The sequence below is a fragment of the Patagioenas fasciata genome, chromosome 2 (assembly GCF_037038585.1).
Source record: "Patagioenas fasciata isolate bPatFas1 chromosome 2, bPatFas1.hap1, whole genome shotgun sequence".
Taxonomy (NCBI): Eukaryota; Metazoa; Chordata; class Aves; order Columbiformes; family Columbidae; genus Patagioenas; species Patagioenas fasciata.
Window position 1 is genome coordinate 158,820,852 of NC_092521.1, and position 13,966 is coordinate 158,834,817.

At 37.5% G+C, this 13,966-nt stretch overlaps 1 protein-coding gene across 4 annotated transcripts in view; it reads left to right on the forward strand.

The window, feature by feature from the left end:
* The window catches only part of ESYT2 (extended synaptotagmin 2), an 83,558-nt gene that overhangs the window by 53,914 nt on the left and 15,678 nt on the right, over window positions 1-13,966 (forward strand). For 2 of the 4 annotated variants that reach the window (XM_065830049.2, XM_071805315.1), the window contains exons 8-14: window positions 4,174-4,294; window positions 4,880-5,056; window positions 5,393-5,475; window positions 6,755-6,803; window positions 7,455-7,544; window positions 8,066-8,161; window positions 10,408-10,509. In XM_065830049.2, the coding sequence (XP_065686121.1) occupies window positions 4,174-4,294; window positions 4,880-5,056; window positions 5,393-5,475; window positions 6,755-6,803; window positions 7,455-7,544; window positions 8,066-8,161; window positions 10,408-10,509 (718 nt within the window). The remainder of the gene's footprint in view (window positions 1-4,173; window positions 4,295-4,879; window positions 5,057-5,392; window positions 5,476-6,754; window positions 6,804-7,454; window positions 7,545-8,065; window positions 8,162-10,407; window positions 10,510-13,966) is intronic. The other 2 variants (XM_065830050.2, XM_065830051.2) reach the window with 1 other exon arrangement.

Below are 13,966 nucleotides of genomic sequence, written 5' to 3' on the forward strand. Positions count from 1 at the left end.
AAGTATCAAGTTGTAATAGTTACCCAGGGGCTTTTCAATATTGGGACAATGGCTAAGGGGATAATGGCAGATCTGATACACGCTTGGATTTTGTGACTAGTCCTTTTATTGGATCCCGCACTCTGAAGAGCTGGCTGACTCCAGATTTATTTTTTATTGTTTAAAAACAAGAGCTTGAATTTAGGTATTAAATTAATCCTTTAGTACTCAATTGTGTGACTGAAGTGGTTTTTGCTTTACTTAGACACGTGAAGCCAGTGCATGGAATCCCAGTTGAACGGTTTGAAATTAGAACTTGCATTAAGTAGGTTAATGGCTGTAAGAAGTGCTCACGTTTCAAGCCTGCTTAGGACTGCCTCCAAGGAAAGAGCTTTTCTTGCTGAGTGAGAAAATGGCTTCCAAAATGCAGCTCCGGCGTAATAATTTGCTCTTTTGATGTAATATTAATAAATTTACTTCTGGTACTTAAACGTACTAGGCTCCCAAGATTCATATCATGCTCCATATTTGCCTGACTGCAAACACAAAACCCTGATGTAAACAAAGTCTCACTAAGTATCTCAAGTTTATGGTTTCCACAGCAACCAAGCTTGGCCACATGTGCATAGAGTGGTGCCATCTAGATACGTGGTATAGTTTCTATAGTAACTGTAACTGGGGTGACTCATGCTCTGCCTCGCCAAGAGTTTTCTCGAGTGCTGTATTTGGTTTTCTTATCTGTATAGATAGATTGTATATTTTGGTATGACAGCTTGACATACTGTAGTTGTTACAAACAATGGTGAACAAGAGGTTACTGCCACTACAGGTGCCTTTTCCATCCCACGGCTGTTGGCTGCACACTGAACTACTTCTGCTTATTGTACTCTGTTTGCAAATGTCTTCTGCTACATGAATTTCTGCCTTTGCTCCTGGAATCTCCTCTGTCGGCCGTTAACAACTTCCATTGCTCTTCGAATGTAACTCCACAAGGAGAAAAGTAATTCATATTCCATCATTAGCATGGCTTACAGAGCAATGGAATTAAAACCTCTACGTGAGGAGTCAGGTTGTGAGAACACTCAAGTGCTGTCAGGAGGGGATGTGGATGGTGGGAAGATGAATTCTGTTAGGGTTGCTTGGAATATAGTAGAAATACTCTATGCAGTCAGATGTGCTGTCTCTGCAACATGAGCAAAGACAAGGCAGGAAAAATACAGAGCTGCTTATTCTGTCACTAAAAAATAAGTAGAGCTAAACAGCAATACAGCAGAGTAGGCAACTGCCAATTCTTTTTTTGCAATGAAATGGAACTTTTGAAGACATTTGCTATAACAAACTGTTTGAAGCATTTCACACGTCATTTCTGTGAACTGAAAAAATGGTTGTACTTAGAATCAATGACAGGGTTTTACAGTCTTAAGCTGTTTATCGATGATGCATCATTGTAATTGTTTAAATTGATACATCTTCCCATGCTGCTTGATCAGTGATGTGCCTCTATTTTCCATGGAACAGACTTTTTAGTTTAAGTAATAAAATAATTAAAAAGATGGTAGTTTTTGCCTTGTATTCATGAAGAAAAGTTTCCAGCTGGGAGCATTCCAGTTGGCTCATATTTGGTTAGAGAAGTTTCAAACAGCTTGGAAGTGTCATGTTGGCTTAGAATTCCTTTAATTAATTAGTTAGTTAGGATCTTTCGTATTCTTTTCCAGCTCCCTGTTTTAAAGACAGAATATCTCCTGCCCTGTATGAGTCCAGTTTCTCTGTGTAAATTTCTGTGAAAGTCCACTAATGCTTGTTCACTTTATATACTAATTTCTCACGTTTTAGTGAAATTCAAGAATTTTTGTTAGAATAAAATTGCAAGACTGACCTTTGGAATCACAGAATTGGGTTTCTGTCCTAGCATCAAGGACTGCGAATCCGCCAAGGGTCTGGGCCCTCTTGTGCTTCAGGCCGTTTTTCTCTGCTTTAAGGAAATATCCTGTAGCATTGTTCGAACATCAATCATTCTCTGAACCAAGCCTAGGTTTATTTATGCCCATAGCTGATTTCATAATGTATGTGTTCCAAGCAAATACTTGAGAAGAGCTTGATAACCTTTCTTTCCAGGCAGCTGTGCTGCCATCACCTCTGTGCCACTGTCGCTGGTGTTTTCTGACCTAGAGCAGTGAGTTTTCTCCATTAATCATCTGTTCTTAAGGCCTGCACTTTCCTGAGCGTAAAGGTAGAGCTTTGTCTTCTTGCCAGGAAGGGACACTAACAAAAGCATGACCAAAACTAACTTCTCTGATCTCTCTACTGCAGATTTATCATCAGAGTTGTATTTTGAAAAATGGGATTGTTGCTTGTGTAGCGACCATCACCTCAGATGGTTTTTTTTCCTCTTTTAATGTTCGGACTGTTTATCTTAAACTTTTAACAAAATGTTGGGTTCTATTTTCTTGACTTATCTCAGAGAAAGTTTAATGTACGTAAGTTGAAAACTTGATGTTTAGCAAAACTAAACTGAGAAGGTTTGAAAAGCAGCATGTGGTATGATGACTAAAGGAAGCTACTTATTTTCAAATAACATAATTACCTTCTTCTAGCAGTTGTCTTAAGAATTACTGAAACTATAAATTTGTGGGGTTGAGGGTTCACACAGAATGAAAATCTTTGCAAATATGACTGGATAAGCTCTGGGAGAAGGGAGGGGAATGAAGACTCCTCTTTAAGACGGACATGAATTAACTCACAGAAGCTGAGAGTAAAGTTCCTCTGAGCAACATCTTAACATTGTCCGCTGTTGCTTCTTTCAGAGAATGAACAGAGGTCTGCACAGACCTCTCAGTTGATCTTGATGCAATCTTGAGTTTCTTCTGTTCTTATTGTACTGAATATTATAAAAAAGAGCCACATTATATTGTGTATCATAGTTGATTTGGATTTACAGTGGATGTGGTCAGCCCGGGGGATGCAGACTGCACAGGTTGCAGATATCTGGCATGAGAGATCAGTGCGAATTAGAAATGGGCCAGATTGTATTCAGTGGGTTAATTTTGTTACCTATCTCTGCCATAATATGTTTATTCCTCACCATGAAATTTTCTTCCCAAATGAAAATGTACTATATATTTCATTTCACTGCGGGTTTTGTGTCCGGCTGCTGAGTCAGAGCTGCTCCCAACTGCAGATTCAGTTTTAGGAAAACTTTACAAGTGCTTAGTCTGAAAAACGTTCTCAGTAATGGAACATATCTGCATTTTAATTTCATAAAGACTACAAAAGGGGAATCTTAAAGTGTGTTTAGGAGGAGAAATCATTCATCCCTGAAGAAGCTCCACCACCTTTAGTGCGAGTGCACCTGCGGCTCAGAATATATCAAGTATTTTTGTATTTTTCTCTCTGAATCTTCGCACATACCCCTAAACTCTCCCTGGATACTTGTTTTCTGTGGTGAACTGTACCACTGCAATTCTGCCTTCTTACTGCTGTAGATGATGCAGGTAACCCGCGGTGTTTATCAGAAAACACTGATTTGTTGTCAGCTCAGACCCGAACTGGGTGAACTGGTAGTTTAGGAAATGTTTTCCTTTTCTGTGCCTGTGGGGTGTGAGGGGGGCGAGTCTGGGTTTTTTAATGATTCATTAGCAATGAGTCTGTACTGCCACTCCCTTTTTGCCAGAACAAAACCTGTTTTGCTTCCCTAGGCCATATTTTCCTGGGTCACAAGCATGTTTTCTTTGTGTTTCTCTTCTAGATGACAGTCCTCCCAGCTCAAGGGGACAACTTCTTTCATAACAATACAAGAACACTCAGCCAAACTTTCAGGGCCAGTTAAATCATAATTACAATACAAAAGTAGACTAACAGTTAACATCTGCTTGGTTATTTACAATGTGGGCAAGAGCCTTTTACCCTGGGTGGCTTTAAAAAGTGCAGGGTGAGGGGGGAGCTTGGGTGGCAGGGAAATGAGGATGCAGATTCATTTCTGTGGTTTCTGCTATTCCGTGTCAGCTGCTTCCACCTGGTGGCTATTTTGGCAAGAATCCTTTCTTTTCAGAAGTGTTCAAAAACTATGCCTTCTACCTCCCCCAAAAGGCAAATATTTTCTCTGTTTAGGTTGTTAAGCAGCAAAAGGCGTCTATTAGTGTGACATAACGTGTGTTTAATTCTCCCGAAGTAACTGAAGACTATTTTCTCCAACAGTGGCTTATCAGATACAATAATATTGGATATAATATCCAACTACCTGGTCCTTCCAAACAGAATTACGGTCCCTCTTGTCAGTGAAGTGCAGATTGCTCAGCTGAGGTTTCCTATACCAAAGGTAAGCACCTTTCTGTTAATACTATTAGTTTTGCATTTAGTTTTTTCTGTATGGGTAACTGTTAGAGATATGCTCATCCATGTGAATTTCTAAATACCGTTATTGCAGTAGTTGATGTTGTTGTGAATCCAGTCACTTAAAAGAATTGATTTAATTTATAAATAATTTGTCTGGAGTTAATGTTTCATAATGACACCAAGAAAGATATTTTCGTTTTGCTAGAATCTTAAACATATTACTTGTTAAAATATAGTTCAATTGTATAGACTAAAAATCAAGTAGCATGTGTGCAAATTATTGCCAGTGCTCTTCTCTGGAAAGTTCTTACTACCTATTGCTACTCGCTTCCATTTCTTGTTATAACGGGCATGTTTCTCATTATTGATGACAGTTTTTCTTTTCAGGAATCTCTCGAGTGCCAGGTCTTCTGTGTATGTGGATCATTATTGATATCCCTGCATTTACAGTGTGTCCAAACTAAGTTTCATGTTAAGGAAATCGCAATGGAAATTTTAAAACATATATTGCATAAATTGTGATGGAGGCTTTCAGGCTACTACATAACCTCATATTTTCCTTTTTCAGGGTGTTCTAAGGATACACTTTATTGAAGCTCAGGACCTAGAGGGGAAAGATACTTACCTAAAAGGGATTGTCAAAGGAAAGTCAGATCCCTATGGGATCATCCGTGTGGGCAACCAGATTTTCCAAAGCAAGGTCATCAAAGAAAATCTCAATCCAAAATGGAATGAAGTTTATGAGGTATAATCAATAAAAATATCTTGTGTGTTCTGTAAAGTCATTTTCAAAATCTATTTTGTTAGAGAAGGTATTCTGTAACAGAAGAGAAATTCGCCATTGATGTATGTACTTTTTTAATCTAGACTAAGCATCAGTGGTTCTGAAACAAAGTCCAGTCTCTTAAAGCAATGTTAGCAAATCACATCTGAAAAGCTCTTGTATTTCCTCTACTCATCTTTTTTAAAGGATTTGCATATTGATATGTTTTAACACACAAAGGCACTGCAGTTCAATGTTTTACTGTTACTATGCCATTTGCTAGCTGGTTTTACCATTGACATCTTACTGTATTTTCAGGCCTTAGTATATGAACATCCAGGACAGGAGCTGGAGATCGAGCTCTTTGATGAAGATCCGGATAAAGATGACTTCCTGGGAAGGTAAATGTTATGGAGAATATGTTTGCAAGTGTTGAAAAGAGATTAAATATTTTCATGTAATCTTTGTTTCCTCTTCGCATTTTATTGCAGTTGTAGTTCTGCTATATTACTATATTTATAAATTAATTATCTTTCCAAGATGTGGTAGTAAGTAGTTCCATAATTACTTCATGTATGTAAATAATATGTATATAAAAATGTGCTTGTGTGTATATACACATCTATATGTTTATATATATATATGTTTTTATATATATATATAAATAAATAACGTGTTGTGGGTACCCAGGACGAAAAAGGTGGGGATTTTTTAGGAAATTTACCCTACCTGATTTAGTGTTCATAAGCTAGCACATTATTTATTCAGGTAAAGTTAATATAGCTTTATTACTGTGTATCTTCTTCGTCTGCATAGTTTTTGAATGGCCAGCTCACAGTTTATTTTTCTCTAAGAGCTGATCTTAACTATTTGATTAAAGAAAATACCTTGCTGTAATACTTCTGCAAACATTACTCACCCTTAAATTCCCTAGGCCTGCCTTTAGTGTTTACCCATGAGCATTGCAGGGTTTTAGTCAGCCTCTTCCTCAAGTAATTTGTCACTTTTATTTCTTGCAGAGTTTTGGAGCTTCTCATTGTTGCTTTCCATACAGAGTAGAACTCCCTTATCTTTCCAGCCCCTTCTCTCTTAACAGGAGCAACAGTACCTACTTCTCATTAAATTAAAGAAGTAGGTAGTACAAAGGCTTTTCTTTGCACTTTCCTAACCTTACACTCAAGTGGAGGGGAGGAAAGTGGCATAATGTGTACTTCAGGACTAATAAAATAAAAAGCCACAACAAATGTCCATGTAATGATATGCAGTTGGCTGCCCTGTTTGATTTTTAGCAAATTCCCTGGTACATTTTCAGCTCGTGTGAACTAGTGCTCTCCCAGACAATGCCAAAGCATGAATTCAGTCATAGCACGTGGCCAGGGGCTGTTTCCAGTGGGTAGTTAGGATATGGGCACTGTTTTGGGAGTTTGGTCTTATGTGTGCGAGCCATATTGTGCCAGATGGGCTGTAGAATAGATACATTTTCTGTTATCCTGCATTCCTCTTCATTCAACCATTTTATTCCCTACTTCTTCATCTCTTCGGGGCTAAAAGAACACTAGTCTGCTCCTTTGGTCTCAGAGGAAGCCTGGATACTCAGCAAGCACGGGCTGGGGTTGGAGTTCTCTATTGGATCTTTTTGCGTCTTGACTAAAACACTTTTGTTTTGTTTTATTTTTCTAGTTTGATGATAGATTTAATTGAAGTTGAAAAGGAGCGTCTTCTAGATGAGGTAAGTGTTCAGCAAGTTTGGGTTAAAAAAATCCATATGTTGTATAGATAGTTCTTCTTTAATTACTATTTTCTTCTGAGCATAGTTCCTTCATGTGCACGAATGACCTAATGCTAGAAATAGATTCCCCGATGATCAGTACAGTGATTTAAGGGATACCTGAATTGGTGAGATCTGTAGAATAATGCCATTCTTCTGTCTTGGGGTTTTAAGATGACTACTATGTAAATGCAAAAACCAGTAACTTATATATTTGGTGAGAGCTTTTTCTTGCAGTAGAATTGCCCAGTTTAACTACTGTTAGACTTAGCAGAGTGCTTTTTGTCCTATATGTAAGAGAGATTTTATAGTAATGTTATGCAAGGTTTGTATTTCCAGAACAACTTTACAGAACTTAAATAATGCTCTTGATATTTTAAAAATGCTTTTACTACATAACGTCAAGGTTTATATGGCTGGTTTTGTTATTTTGTCTTGTAATATTTTAAAGGCCATTTTAAACAATGAATCAGATCTCTTCAGGTTATGTGGACTTCAGCGCTATAAGATTTCTAGTAGAGTTTAGCATTTCCTACATGTCCTGAAGAGCCAATTGCAATCATGGATTGGTTTGGTGTTTGATTATTTCACATTACTTTGCTTCGCTTTTAGTGGTTTACTTTGGATGAAGTGTCCAAAGGAAAATTGCATTTAAAACTGGAATGGCTCACATTGATGCCAACTGCTGAAAACCTAGACAAGGTATTAAAGGAACACATCACTTTTGTCCTAATCTTAATTGTTGTGGGGTGTTTTTAGTTGTTGTTAAATATGTAAGTAATTTGATTCTCTAGATGTTGTGAATTCAGATAAACCTGTAACTTTATTCCAAGCTGTTTGTGTTTTAGAAATTTCATCCTCATAACTGTCGATGTGCTCTAGTGGCATGGGATTTTAAAATGCTTTTGTCATTCCTTTTCTTTTCTCTTAGTATTAAGGTTTGAGAATATCAGCTAACGTTTCATTGGCCTGGGAGATAAAGCTGGATATGCTATTAGAATCTGTCCAGTCTAAAAAAGGAATTAGTAAATGGGGCAGAAATTGCCATTAAAATGCGTTTGAAATATTTATGAGTTTTGAAAAGTTAGTTTTTATGCTTCATAGTGTTCATTTGTGAATGTTTGCATTAGGGAGATGGTTTGAAAATACTTTTCAGGAGTGTAGGAGAGAAATAATAATTATGTTTGGTTTTCAGAAAAGCTTACAGTATGTTGTTGATTTAGGTGCTAACAAGCATTAGAGCTGATAAAGACCAAGCCAATGATGGGCTTTCTTCTGCATTGCTTATTCTCTATTTGGACTCGGCAAGAAACCTGCCTGTAAGTTACATTCTGATGGATAAACTCTTTTGTCATGGGTATGTCCCACGTACTTCCAGCATGTCTTGCTCGGTGCTATGGCACACTGCTTTACTAACACACATTATGCCACGTTTTCTATACTTTCTCTCATTTCAAAACGTGTAATGTAAGGTCCACGTTTCTAGCAGTATAGTATTATAGATATATATATTTAATAAAACATTACTCTCTTATCAGTGTGATTTTTCTTTAAAGAATGCTCCTTTCCTGGACTTGAGAGGCTGCATGTTTTTATTACACAGTGTTTTCCATAAATAGTATGGGATTAGCATGGGGAATTTTAAGGAACCTACTGGGAAAAGGCTGAATTGCTTGAGTTCAGGTAAACCTATTTTGGTTTAGGGTAGCTGGGGTAGATTTGAAGATCCTGAGGTCCTCATCACAAAATTAATACTGTCCAGTGGATGTTACAGTGGCAGAAAACTTGTCTGAGATTTCTGTCAGGTTGTTATTTGGGCTATTGGTTATTTGCTTATACAAAACATAGAAATAAATAGTGGTTCCATCACATAGCAGTAATAAAGTAAACCCTACCATAAATAGATGTGAGACGCATGACACTGGGTTTTGCTGTTTTTCAGCATTGCTGTTAGAATGAGAAATTCTGGAAGTGCTGACTAAAATACTAATGAGAGAATAAAGTTTTCAAGCCTCAGATTTTTTTGGCATGCATTTTGCAGATCTGTCCACTCATCTTAAATTGAAGTTCAAATGCTGCATGAGACAGAGTGTGGTAACAAATGAAACCTTAGCAGCCTGAACAATTCACATCACTGGTGATTTCAAGCCTGTTCCGAGGTGCATAGAGCAGTGTTTGGAAGTAGTATTTATATGTTATTTTAAAAGCCAAAAGGATGTAGCTTTTTTGGAACAGAGTCCTGCGTTATCTTTTCAACCTCACTGTATTGAGTTCAGGGGAATGCTCTAACTTGGTAGTAAAAGTGTAGAATTATTCTAGCACAGAATAAGCAGAGACAGAATAGAATTATTATGTGTTCAACATCAGTATCAGAATACTCCAACACACACAAGGAGTCCATCTGCCATATGTTTTGTGCAATAGATTAAATTGAAACCACTTCTGTATTTTCTTGTTCAACTACTGAATTTTACTCAAACTGTTAATGGTTTAACGTTTCTGTTAAAATACACGAAGGCCTCTTACTTAAAACAAATAGTTTAAAGTTCTTTCATTCACAGTTTCCGATTTTCTTCCGTACAAGTCGCCTTCTCTATATTAGATTAGCTTCTCCAGCAAATAAATATAGTTTTGCTCATAAATTTAGTTTTTTCCCTTCCTGTTTTGAATATACATTTTCTAAAACGCTTAGAAATCTAATGCTTAAACAATGTCACGGAGCTGCTAGACAGACTGCAGTGAATTATAGGGACTAGAGCTTTTTTTAATGTCCGTTTGATCCTAATATGGAACATTTGCAAGACTAAGTATAAAAGTCTGCTGGCTTCTCATGTTGTGTTCATATTCACTTAAAGGGGTCGTGTAGTGTAATAGCAACATTCATCACTTTTGGATTGCCTGTATTTATGGGGAGCAAAAGGTTCAAAGAGAATTAAGTCTGTTAAAATTACACTGATTGCTTTTAATAGTTTTGAAGATTTTTGTCCACAACTTGAATGTTACAGCTGAAATATGTTCTAGATGAATAAGTACTTTTTATTACCTTCAAAATGGATTTCTGAAGTTAATGCTTATCGCTGCTACATTTTTGATCTTGTCGTCAGTCTTGTTTTGTTTGCGTTATGGTGAATAATCCCAGCACAGGCATTTCTTTGGCACAGATGCATCGTAGTTGTGGGTTTCTGAGACACTGCGCTGATTTATCTGAAATATGTTTCAAGTGAAACAGAAGCGGTGTAGAAGGGCAGTCTCTAAATGTACTTAGTTGAATTTGCCCTATAAATCTCCACTAGCAAAAGTAAACTTGGAAAGTGGGTTAATATATTTGAATAATCAATAAAAAATAAAAATGCAAAGACTTTTCACCTTGCTGCACTACAGAAAGTCATTTAACAGATGAAAGTATTTGTAATGACAAATATTAACTTACTTCTTGTTATCTGCTGTTTTCTCTGGAATCCTTTGACTGTGTTCCTTAACTTTTTTGTGTAGTAAAGCTGCTTATGCATTCATTCTGCCACAACCCCATCACTCTGCTTTCTCCTTCCATTTCCATCTTCCTAAGAGTATCTACGAGGGAAACTTTGGGTGTGGATACTTAAAAGAGAGGAGAGCATCGGGACTAGTCTTTTGTGAAAACACTACCTCACTCTATAGAGCACTATTTGTGAGTTCTCTGGTATTATTTGTATTGTACCTTTTCTCTGCCAGAGTGTGGATTAGCGCTACTAAAGCCACTCACTCTAGTGGAATGAGAGCATGCAATTTGTTTTGCTGCATGGTTTCAACAAGTGTGCATTGTTTTTGTGCTATTTTTATTGCATTTTAAAGGCTACTTAAATTTCATTGATCAGCATATCATTGGGTAAGTAATTAACTTTTTATGATAAAAACCCAAGATAAGTTTGTTGTAAAAGCTCTCACATTTAACTTGGATTGCTGATTCATTGAGAAATAAAATGCATACTGTCCTAGCACACAGTATGCTGGTGAATTGTTGGCTTTTATTGCAGAGAAATAAGCTAAGAAATATTGCAGCCAACATCCCTGTAGTTTCTTTAAAAGGTGATGCACTTAATGTCTGTAAGAACTTGCAACCTCTCCACACTGGTTCAAGTATTGCTTTTAAAAATGGATGTGGTTATTTGTGCTCCCCAAACTGTAAATTCCCTTGTAAATCCTATTTCACTCCATGATGCTCCTTGTTTTGCAAATTCCCAAGCTCCTTTTCTTTTTTTCCAAGTAGTCTGTAGTCAGGAAAATCCAGGCTAGGAAGAACCACCAATTCATATTTTTCACTTGAATTTAATATTACAAGATTATTACGAACTAATGAGCCTCTGAATGTCTTATGCTTATATCTGTAAACACAACCTTGGTATCTTCAAAAAGAATGAGAATCTGTTCAGATACAAACTCTTTGGCCAGAGGGAGCTGAGGAAGCCATTGTAGATTGTGCAGATAAATTTGTTGCTGGCTGTTGGCTTTCGCTCGTATCTTAAACCTGGATTTTTAAAACACCTTCCCCCCTGCCCTGCCCAAACCCCAACAAAACCTTTTTCTGTGGTCCTTTCAGTTAGCTTCTCTGTAAAGTTCATGGTGAAGTATCAAAAAAATTACATCTCACAGAATCCCAGAATGTCAGGGATTGGAAGGGACCTTGAAAGCTCATCCAGTCCAATCCCCCTGCCAGAATAGGAACACCCAGATGAGGCTACATCTGTTACCAATCTTTAGAAAAGTTAATCAGTAAGAAGTGCAGTTCTTAAGCTATGGTTCAATTATTTTGGTGCCAAAACTGATAAGCAGTTGCTGGTTCTTTAGGTTTGAAAATACTAGATACATCCTAAAAATAATAGTATTTTATTAAAAATTGAAATGCGTGATATAGAACGTAGCCCTAATGTTTTCCTTGATCTTAAGGTCTTCACATTAGGACATGTAATCTACATATAACGGCATCTCTTTAGACACTGGACAAAAGTTTCCAAATCCCCGAAGCGATTAGTGAGTCAGAGTGGAACAGCACCCGCTTTACAAGAGCCAGGTCTGGTTTCTGCAGCAGCAGCAGCAGCAGCATTAACCGCCCTGTGCCGCAGCTGCAAGGGCGCTCGTCTTGCAGCAAGGAGATTTCTGGCTGGAGACCAGGAGACAGGGCTGTAGTAGCCCAGAGATAATGACAGCTCCAGCAGTCATAAAACCGCACCTTGTTTTCAGGGCATCTTTTATGCAAACATTCCCATCTGCAAGTTCAGGTATCTGCTGTGTAACTTGAGTTACTTGAAAGAGGGGGGAGTGTAAAAAAGGGGCTCAGTTTCTATAGGGAGACGAAAATCCTCAGAGAGCTCTGAGTGCTCTGTACCTTTCTAGACAGTTTTATTGACTACTGGGAATGTAGATTCATGACACCTAATTCAGACATTTACCCATCTAAATCTGATTTATCTGAAATTAAGGAATATGAGTAGTGTTCTGAAAGCAAGTAACACTAGTTTTATGATACATTATCATTAGCTCATAACATTTTTAATTTGGTGTCTATATAACATATAAATTATTCATATTTTAAATCAGCTTTTACAGGTCAGTGACTGTATTCTGGTTATCAATTGAGGATGCACTCAGATTTAGATATTTCTAAAGCCCTATTTTAAACCCAAACAAGATCGAGTGAGTCAACAGAAGTAATAAGTCGTACTCCAAAGCATATTGAATTAGGATCTGCCTTAATAACAAAACAGCTTGTTGTGTTGTAGTTTATGGGTTTGTTATTAGGATTTACCGCAAATGTCACTGGCTGTTACAGAATGCTAGCCTGAAATTTTATTTATTCCACTGTGTCAGTTCTGAGTATAGTTCTTGGATACCCATCCCCTTTTCTTATAACTTCAGAGGCACTCAGAATGGTTTTGTCACCCAAAGCAAGACCTTTCCTTGGCTTTTTATATTGAATACTCCCTTTTCTTCTCCTAGTCTCCTCCTGCCCAGCCTTTCAGCCACATCCTCATGGACCTGCAGCTCCTTCCCTTGAAACCTGAAGTCTGGCTTAAACATACTTGCCCCAGCCGATGTCCCTTCTGGCCTATCCTTGCTATGATTCCAGAGGAATTGAGACATGTTCAATGTCCAGGAATCATTGGTTGCCTGCCTTTATAATTGATCACATAGGTTTGTTCTTGACTTTTAAAATTCCTTGAAATAATAATATAGGGGGAGAAGGGACGTGTATTGAATATGCAGGTGCAAATGTAAAGGAAAGATGGCCAGTAAGTTGAGGGGCACTTTGAGATTTAAAATGACCTTGATGAATTGCAGATATGATCTGGAAAAACAAATACTTTTCCATAGAGAACGGTCATTTCACCCATATAAAGATGGGATAGAAATAGCTGTCTGCTGGATAGCTCTGCAGAAAGAGATCGGCAGTCATGCTGTACAACGCTGTTGTAAAGACAAACACAACACTGTATGGAAAAAGGAATGTAGGCTGTAAGATGTATGGATTAATCCTTCTGTTCTGCTCAGCCATTGCTAAGGCCCTGATTTTGGCCACAGCAACTGAAGATCTGGAGGACAGCAGTGGTGATAATGAGAAAGCCAGCAAAGGTGCTGAGCAGGGGAAGAGTAGCTAGGATGAACTGGGGATGGTAATGATACAAGGCTGCTCCAAACAAAGTGGAGTTTTCATGTTTGTCAGAAAACCAGAAGCTGTGCTCCAGCAAGGAACAGACCTGTTTGGCATTAAAAATTTTGCTAATGGAAAGAGTAGTTAAGCATTAGGATTGATATGGGTACAGTGCAAGTCTACATCTTTGAGGACCTTTAAGTATGATAGTAAGTCCCTAACTTATCAGATAAATAGCTGTGGAAGATCCTTTAACTTTTTTAAAAAATAATGATTTTTAAAAATCCCACAAAGCCACCCAAGCCTTCTTTCTGGTCTTCTCCAGTTTCATCATATTGTATGTTCATTCTGAAATAGAAACTTTAAAGCTGAATGCCAGGAATCTCATCATATATTTTGGCCAACTTCAGGGTATGACGTTCCAAACGAAAATGTTAAGTATTTCTGCACAAATGTTAAATCTCTCTTCAAAGTTCAGTCACTTTTGGATTTGGATTTC